This window comes from Phoenix dactylifera, chromosome 1, assembly GCF_051530095.1.
Source record: "Phoenix dactylifera cultivar Ajwa chromosome 1, Ajwa_hap1_PhDact_Kaust_v1.1, whole genome shotgun sequence".
In the NCBI taxonomy this organism is placed as follows: Eukaryota; Viridiplantae; Streptophyta; class Magnoliopsida; order Arecales; family Arecaceae; genus Phoenix; species Phoenix dactylifera.
In genome coordinates this window covers 36060119-36069258 of record NC_143190.1, presented here as the reverse complement: position 1 = coordinate 36069258, position 9140 = coordinate 36060119, and the positions used below count along the sequence as shown (strand labels likewise).

Genomic DNA, 9140 nt, shown 5'->3' with positions numbered 1-9140 from the left:
CATGCAGTGCATAGGGTGCAGTTTTTTCTTCTCATTTAATCAACTCTTGAAATACAATATATAATAATATAATAAAATAAATAATAGAATTAAAATTTATATTAATAGTACCATTAAAGCTCATCACAAGGTGAGTCTCAATTATATATGTATATATATATATATATATATATATATATATATATTTATAAAATAGGTATAAGAGCTCATTTATAATCTAAAATAAATGATCGATACGATGTCCTGGTGGTGAGGAGGCATTTCGGTGGAGCCCTATTTTAAGTTATATATAATAGATGAGAAAAAGAAAATACACGTCATCTAAGCACGTGCTAGGCACATGCCGAGAGTGGAGGCGAGCCGCCTTCCTAGTCGGCGACTCGATATAGCAGTCGTATTAGGTTTCGGGCCCCAGCCGGCTTCCGCGTTTCGCTACGCCTCGCGACTCTGTCCTTCCTCATCGGATCGTTCGCTAAAAACCCTAGCGATCCTTTCAAACCCTCTCGAGTTCGATTTCCGCTTCCCCCCACCATCGAAAACCCTAAACCCTAATGCAGCGCTCCAAATTTAAGAAATCGCTCCCCAGGAAGCAGCGGCGGCTCTCTGAGGCTCGCGAGATCGAGCTTTTGGACTCATGGATCGAGGCCATGAAACCCGACTCCGGCACCAACCCCCTCTCCATCCCTCCGCCGCCCCCCACCGCACCCGTCGGCCGGATCCCCGGCGGCTTCTCGCCGTACGCCGGGTGCAAGCTCTTCCGCCAGCTTCCTATCTCCCAGAAGACCAAGGACGGGCTGGCGCCCAAGTACACCGAGATGAGCGAGATCCAGCGCGCGTCGCTGCCCCACTCGCTGTGTGGTCGCGACATCCTCGGAGCCGCCAAGACCGGCTCTGGAAAAACACTAGCTTTCATCATCCCTGTACGTCATTTCAAATATTAAGCAGTCAAGATTTCTTATTTAGTGATACTTCAAGTTGGTGAAGGACATTTGATGATCTTCTATGTGTCTGAAGTGTTTTTTTAGTATTATAATGCATGATGATGACGAGATTGGTTCAAGCAGAGTAGTCGTGGACGTTTTGCTTGTATAATTTTTTGGATGGTATCAAGTTAATTTTAGCATAATTGTAGTGATTACTGTAATTTTTTTCCAATCAAACACAGGCTCTGTACATAATATGCAGGATTCTTTTTTCTTATTGGTTTGCGTTATTTTGGTCTGGAGTTCAGCTGGTATGGGTCTGAAAGCTGTTACAGTGATTTGTTTTGTTGGTTGATGGCATATTAGCTATTTGAGGCTTTATTTGAACATTTTGTTGCACGGTGATGGTGGTTTCTAGCTCATGTACTTTCAAGATGATATAATCTATTTTCCATTTAGTGGATCTTTTATCGTTTAATATAGAAGGTGGTCTCTCATTCTTGTCTGTTTGATGAATAATCTAGGGTTTGGTTATATGTTTTGATCATATGCTAATTTATATGCTAATATCAGTATGTTATGACAATTCCATCTTTTTAATCATGTGCTCTACCTCAAGTTCCTGTGAACTGTACATTGAAGCCTTCCAACCTTTTTCTGTATTTTAGCCTCAAAAAGTGCTAGTTTAATTCCCAATATAGTACTGTTTAAGTGATTTTCGCATTTGACGGATTCCTACTTTAGAGACTTATCCATGCTTTGCAACTTGCATCTGCATTTTTCAAGGGTGTTTCAATTCCTTTTTTCCAAGTATTTCTCAGTTCTCATCTCTGATTGAAATGAATAACAATATTATTTGTTGTACAGATTATAGAGAAGTTATACAGAGCAAGATGGGGTCCTGAAGATGGTGTTGGGAGCATCATAATATCACCTACAAAAGAATTGGCTGGACAACTTTTCGAGGAGTTGAAAACTGTAGGGAAACACCACGGTCTGAGTGCAGGTCTTTTAATTGGTGGCCGTAAAGATGTTGATGAAGAGAAACAACGTGTTAATAGTCTAAACATTTTGGTGTGTACCCCTGGTCGACTCCTCCAGCACATGGACGAGACCCCAAATTTTGAATGTTCGCAGCTCCAGGTCAATATATAAATAGTTCTTGTATTCATCATAAAGGATTAAAAAAAAATTGTAGATCATGTTTTATTTTCCTGGCCAGGAGACAGGTTTTGGTTCTTGATGAGGCAGATCGTATTCTTGATGCGGGTTTTAAGAAGGAACTTGATGCAATCATCTCTCAACTTCCCAAACAAAGGCAAACCTTGCTTTTCTCTGCAACCCAAACAAAGTCTGTTAAAGACTTGGCAAGGCTCAGTTTAAAAGACCCAGAGTATATCAGTGTGCATGCAGAATCCATGACAGCAACACCTGAGCGACTAAAACAGATAGCTATGATAGTTCCACTTGACCAGAAGTTAAATATGCTCTGGAGCTTCATCAAAGCAAATGTTCACTCAAAGATACTTGTCTTTCTTTCGAGCTGCAAGCAGGTAATACACTATGTTTATTTATACCTCTTATTTTAAAATGCATGTAAATTTGGTTCTCGAGCTGCAAGCAGGTAATACACTATGTTTATTTATACCCCTTATTTTAAAATGCATGTAAATTTGGTTTTCGTATTAATAATTATGCAAGTTTTGGTATGCTGCATCTTGCAATAGTGAAATGAATCTGCTATCTTCCTGGAACCTGTGCTTCCATGGTGTGGTATGCGCTATGCAGTTTTATTAAATCTCATGGGCCCTAATTCTTTTAACCCTTACCATGCTTAAAACTCATGGCAAAATATAAACCTAGAGTTTGAGACTTCCTATGTAGCTCATCAGATATGAAGCAAAGAGTATATACAGAATTGGCATATTTGTGTTGAGGATTGTCTCCTTGAAAAACTTACATTTTTATGGAAAAATGGACCAAGAGAAGAAAGGACAACTTACAAATTCAGTAACAATGCTTGCCAGGCCCCATATTTGGTCTCTCAGAGGTAGAACAAAGTGCAATATCTTGCTTCTTGCCTTTGTAGATGAGCTAAATACTCAAGCTATAAGAGCAATTAGACTTTTTTTCAAAATAATGCACATAAGAATGGTTAATGGTAGTATTTTTTGGTTTTTTTCTTTTTTTATGAGATTTGCACTTCCATGGAGTGCATTATGCATTTTTACTGAATCATGCATACATCTTTTAATCCTTCCTATTCTTAACTCATGGCAAGTTATAAGCCCAGAGTTTGAGACTTCCTATGCAGCTCATTGATTCTGAACCAAAAGAGTGTATACAAAATTGACGTCATTATGTTGAACATTGTCGTCTATTTGAGCAGCACTTGCATTTTGATGGAACGATGGACCAAGAGAATGGAAACATGCAAACTCAATCACAATGTTTGCCAAGCCTCATATGTGGTCTCAAAGGTTGAACAAGGCACAATGTCTTGCTTCTTGACTTTGTAAGAGGAGCTAAATACTCAAAGAAGTTGTAAGAGCAATTAGTGGACCACCAGTTAATGTTTAACACTAGCTATTTAACTTGTCTTATGAAGTTAGAGTTCTAACAAGGAGGCAAAATAGAACAGATGGAATTTACTGATGATCCTTTGAAGGTATTGGTGATTGGAATGGGTGGAGAAGTAATGTGTACTAAATTATGAACATCGAGAAACAAATTGACCACATAAAGAGTGGTGTTGGATCAACAGATGTTTTAAGTAAACCCGACTTTTGCAACTAATTGTTGTAACACGGATCTTTGTGTTGGAAAGTATACACATTCGGAAACTCAAGCTGAATCATTGTAAAGAAATGGCTTTATCTGATTATTTGAAATTAGACTGGAACATGTAATGGACTTAGCCCAAGAACTTAAGCTGTTGGGAGGACCAGCCTAGACTAATAAACCCATGTAGCACCCCTATAATTAATCAATGTGGGACTATGACAGTCTCCTCCACCCAATCTTATGACTCTCTCATCATGGTTTGCTCCTACTGCGACCCTGATATCTCCAATGAGGGGCCTGCATGAATAATAAGAGTTATGCCACATATTGGGCCTGCCTTTGTTACCACCTGTCACGTGCTCACAGCTCAAAAACTTAAGTTGCTGGGGGGAGGACTGGCTAGGCTAATAAGCCCATGTGGAACTCCTTTAATTAGTCAATGTGGGACTATGGCCAGCTGCTGGTAATATAGATAGCAAAAGAAGAAATAAGAAAAAGGGAAGAAGCAGGATAAGAATATGGGGAGATTACTAATAAGCCCTTTCCTACTTTTTGTCCTAAGTCAATAATGTCAAAATCCCATCTCCTGTTAGATTACTAAGCTTATTTTTATACTTGGTGGGGGTGCTATGCTCGGCTCACCCTTGCCCTCTGCTCCTGTTAGTTATCAACAGTTGGTTTTGTCTCCATCCTAGGTTTGGATCCAAGATCAGATACAACCTAGTGATATCTTCCTGACATGACCTGCACTTGAACTGACTAGACTTGACCTCTCCTGACATGTTGATGGTTCAAAAGATGCTGATTCGGCTTCTTGTTGTTGAGTGGGAAGGTTCAGGAAAATTGCAACGTGTATCCAATAGAAAAGCACAAACTGCCTTAGTCTTCTATGGTGTTTTCTTGGGAGATGTGTCAAAGTAACATATCTTGCTTAGGAGCTTGGGGGAGTGTGTCCCTGCTGGCTAGACACAATTATAGCGAAGCCAATAGGGTGGTGGACTGGATTGCCTATTACGTTGCACAGCACTTTGGTGAAGTTTTGTGGACCGATGCGTCTTCCATCTTGCTACCACTTCATGATATTTTATTTTCCGATTTTGCTGGATGTATTCATACCAGATATGTATGATCCTTCTATCTCTTTAAAAAAAAGTGACATGTCTTGGGAACAATCACCATTTCCAAGACAAAGATTCTGATGGTTCTGCTCGGATTTTGTTGGTTATATTGTAGCTTGAAATGAACCATGCATCATATGCTAGGCATGCTTTTATGTAACAAGCACTTTTATAAAGAGAAGGCAACACTGGAGCGGAAAAAGAAAGTGGTGAAATGGTGCTCAGTTTAAAACTTTAAATTAATGCTAGGGTCGTTCCTTTGCTGTAGTTCTTATATCTTCTACATATGTGGCAGTGTGGCAATGTCGTAGTGAGCGTCAAATGAAGAGATGAAAGAGTCTCAGTGATGGTGGCGTCAAGAATTATCTACTGTAGTTCATTTTATCAACTGTGCAATATTGTCTACTTATCTAGTAGTATGGCGGTGTTGTGAGTGTCAAATGAAGAGATGGGGATAGAGTCTCAGTGATGGTAGTGTCAAGAGTTTTGTGATGGAATAGTTAAAGAGATGCATAATGCTTCATTGTTCCGTGATGATTCAATGTGACACAATATAGGTAGAAGTAAATACTAGGAGGGGTTACCTGTCAACTTGTTGGAGAACATCTATGGTGAAGCACTCCATATGAATAGAATGGCAACCATAACATGAACCACGTGAACCAAGGTTTTGTAGGCTATCCACTGATTGATCCATTTTAACGTATGATACTGCTTTGCTGGTGTTAACATATGCATAATTCTGATGATTCTGACTTACATGGCTAATGTGTCTTTTTATATTTATTGTTTCTTGAAAACTCCCTTTTATCAATTGACTTTCTCATGTGCTGCTTTGTTTGATCTCAATAGGTTAAATTTGTCTACGAAGCATTCAAGAAGCTTCGCCCTGGAATCCCTTTGAAATGTCTGCATGGACGGATGAAGCAAAATGTAAGGATGGCAATATATTTAGAGTTTTGTGAAAAAACCTCCGTTCTCTTTTCCACTGATGTGGCATCTAGAGGACTCGATTTCCCAGCAGTCAATTGGGTTGTCCAGGTGAGTAGCAAGATTTTTGGCTTTGTCTGCTATAAGAGAATTGTCTTGTAATTGCTTTATGTACTTTCAGGTTGACTGCCCGGAAGACATTCCAGCATACATTCACAGAGTTGGCCGCACTGCCCGCTTTACCAGTGAGGGAAAGTCAGTATTATTCCTCTTGCCATCAGAAAAGGAAATGTTCACAAAGTTACAAGCAGTTGAACCTAAAATACCAATTCAACTGAAAAAGGTTAATAGTCGTGTTCTAGTCAGTTTCAATTTTATTGGGCTAATATGCATTTTAGTGTCTGGAGTCTGAAGCATTGCATGATTGGTCTAAAAGGCTTTGCATTACCAAATTACGCACCAATATCCTAAACAACCATAGGCAACTTATGCAAGGATTTTACATTACAATTATTTTATATATGATGGAAAATACTTAAACCAATACCTCGAATGGCCATATCTCAACTACTTGCAGTTATTTACATGTTTCAGCTTACATGCTAAGCATTAATACATGAGAGATTCTTCAGTATAAATTCATTTACATGTTGGAAGATCAACATCCAGGATTTCTGGGTGGGGGAAGTACAAGTGATCCCTGGAGTCAGATCATGATACTCCTTATTAATTTGTTTACATGTTCTCTTGCAATCTTAAGTTTACTGCATTTACTATAGCTAATTCTTTAATAAAGAAAATGGAAAGGCTCATAACTTAAAAGGAGGGACTAAGTTTTTTTTTTTTTTTTGTCCTTTTCAGCCAAAAACAGAAAAAATACAATCAATATCTGAACTATTGTCATCATTGCTGGTTAAGTATCCTGATATGCAACATCTAGCAAAAAGGACATTTATCACATACCTGAAGTCTATACATTTGCAACGGGACAAAGAGGTCTTTGATGTGTCCAAATTGCCTATAGAAGAGTTTGCTGCATCTTTGGGTCTACCCATGACCCCAAAGATCCGCTTCATAAGTCAGAAACAGACAAAGCAAAAACCATCCGTAGAAACCATTCATGAACAAGAGAATGGATCCAAGGTTGTGAACAGAGAAATGCAAAGTATTGATAGATCAAATATGGAAATAGAAGATGATGTCCTTTTGCCAAAGGAAACCTCCTTGATAGATGCGGAGGGAAACAAACCAGCAGAGTATGTTGATCCCCCCACCCCCCCACCCCCCCCCCCCCCCCCTCTTTCTTGATGCTGAAGCTTAATGATTTTCAATTTTGCATCTGGGTTTTGATGTAACTGTCACCAATGCTGATTGATTTGCTTCTTATTACAGTTTAGCCACCAGGGTCTTGAAAAAGAAGAAGCTGAAGATCAATGTGCATAGGCCACTTGGAACGAGGGTCAAATATGATGAGGAGGGAAATGTAATCCCCCCACTAGCTGTCTTGGCTGATATGGATAGTGGAGATGGGGCCCTTCACCCTGATAAAGGTGTGTTCTACTTGCTTCATATTTTTAGAAGTCTCAAGCATTGTTTTTTAGATGCAATTGAGCACGAATTCTTATGTTCATAAGAATTTAAATGCTAAATCTAGTACTAGCTCGGTTTTCGATATACTGTAACACATAATTTGGTTGAGTGGGTCATGATTTATCACATGCGGCTAGTACTTAGAATTTTCATATGGGATTGCAGTTAAAGAGCGATACGCAAAGTTGAGAGAAGAAATGAAAGTGCGGGACAAAGAGGACAAACTTCTGCACCAGCAGCGTCTGCGTGATAGACGAACAAAGGAGAAGATAAAGCTGAAGAGATGGAGGGAAGGTGAAGAAGAGGACATGGAAGATGGTCAGTCAGAATCAGATGATACTGAAAAAAGAAAGCCCAAGAGATCAAAGATATATTTTGATAGTGATGATGATGGTGGTGGGAAGAAGGGAAAAGAGAATGTGGGTGTCGGTGCAGATTCTATATCGCTAGCAGAGCAGGAAGCCCTGGCACTCAAGCTGTTGAGTTCCATGCATTCCTAACCAAGTGTCACTTAAATCGAATCTGCTGCTTTGTAGCATTATCTACTTTTAAAATGATGAAGAGGACACAAAGGATGGTCAGTGAGGATCAGATGATACTGAAAAGGGAAAGCCCAAGAGATCAAAGATATATTTTGGTAGTGATGATGATGGTGGTGGGAAGGAGGGAAAAGAGAATATTGGTGTCACTGCAGATTCTATATCTATAGCAGAGCAGGAAGCCCTGGCACTCAAGCTGTTGAGTTCCATGCATTCCTAACCAAGTGTTACTTAAATCGAGTATGCTGCTTCGTAGCATTATTTTCTTTTAAATTGAGGAGTGGAATTCCATCTTTCTGCTGCTTGAAAATTTTCTGGTGATCATTATTTATTTGAGCTAGGTTTTTGAACTTTTGCTCACTTGCATGCTCACCAGCCGAAAGGAATTTCCTCGAAAAATTGTTTTAAGGTACTTGAAACTACTTGCTTCAGTATAGGTTGGAGAGTGCGGCCATCAAAGCAGCTTTAAATGTTTTGCTTTTCAATGAAACATCAGCTCAATTGTGGATCTGTTCATATCTATGTGTATACCATAGGATGTGATTTGAACTTTTAGATTCGTAGCCTCTTTTTCATTAAGCTGGGTCATGAAAATGCTGCCTCTCAAGACATGGTTGCTGACCTCCAACCTCTAAATGGTAGTGTGCAGGTGGAGTATGTCTGTCGCAGTCCACCAAAGGAATTACATATGCTCTGCGTTGTAGGACTCTTGCTGAGGAATTTATATAGCCTTCACCAATCCAATATGTTTGAATGTTACAATTTCCTTGATGAATTGCTGTCTTGATGATATGGCATGTTCCGATCTCATTTGCAAACTTTCATACTTCATTGCATGAACAACTATATGGACATATGACCAGGGTTACTCGTACTATTTAAACGATTATATTGAAGGCGCTTGGGCGGGGATTTCCTTTTTAGGATTTGGAAGCTTGTCTAGAAACAAGACAAGGAATTTGAGGATAATTTGTTATTCCTAGCTCTAGCTGGTTCCGGAAGAAATTGGAATAAGTGGAATAATACAATATTCGTATTTAAAGTAGTAATTATATATATATATATATATATATATATATATATATATATATATATATATATATATATATATATATATATATATATATATATATATATATATATATATATATATATTTGATTACTATCTAATGTTACCGTATAATGATAGCCTTTTATCGGTATATTAGAAGATCAAGTGGGTTTTATTTAAAAAACAATCAAGTGGAGTTGAAATG

General features: G+C 38.7%; 1 protein-coding gene across 2 annotated transcripts; it reads left to right on the top strand.

Annotated features, from left to right (window-relative positions):
* The first annotated feature begins 385 nt into the window (after nucleotides 1-385).
* Nucleotides 386-8394, top strand: LOC103711638 (DEA(D/H)-box RNA helicase family protein). 2 transcript variants are annotated; one of them, XM_088723086.2, is made up of 10 exons: nucleotides 418-920; nucleotides 1791-2066; nucleotides 2153-2476; nucleotides 5678-5866; nucleotides 5937-6098; nucleotides 6617-7011; nucleotides 7148-7305; nucleotides 7511-7741; nucleotides 7908-7922; nucleotides 8040-8177. In XM_088723086.2, exons 1-10 carry the CDS (start codon nucleotides 552-554, stop codon nucleotides 8102-8104), a joined length of 2184 nt encoding a protein of 727 aa, XP_088579212.2. In that variant the 5' UTR covers nucleotides 418-551; the 3' UTR covers nucleotides 8105-8177. The 2 variants fall into 2 exon arrangements, with proteins under 2 accessions (XP_008796096.4, XP_088579212.2); XM_008797874.6 differs by having other exon boundaries at nucleotides 386-920; nucleotides 7511-8394.
* The last annotated feature ends 746 nt before the right edge of the window (nucleotides 8395-9140 follow it).

Excerpts from the sequence above, each read along its gene's own strand:
- LOC103711638 (XM_008797874.6), top strand. The coding sequence starts at position 552 with ATGCAGCGCTCCAAATTTAAGAAATCGCTCCCCAGGAAGCAGCGGCGG. Across the intron at positions 921-1,790 it reads CACTAGCTTTCATCATCCCT|ATTATAGAGAAGTTATACAG; the intron begins GTACGTCATTTC and ends TTTGTTGTACAG. Across the intron at positions 2,477-5,677 it reads TTCTTTCGAGCTGCAAGCAG|GTTAAATTTGTCTACGAAGC; the intron begins GTAATACACTAT and ends TGATCTCAATAG.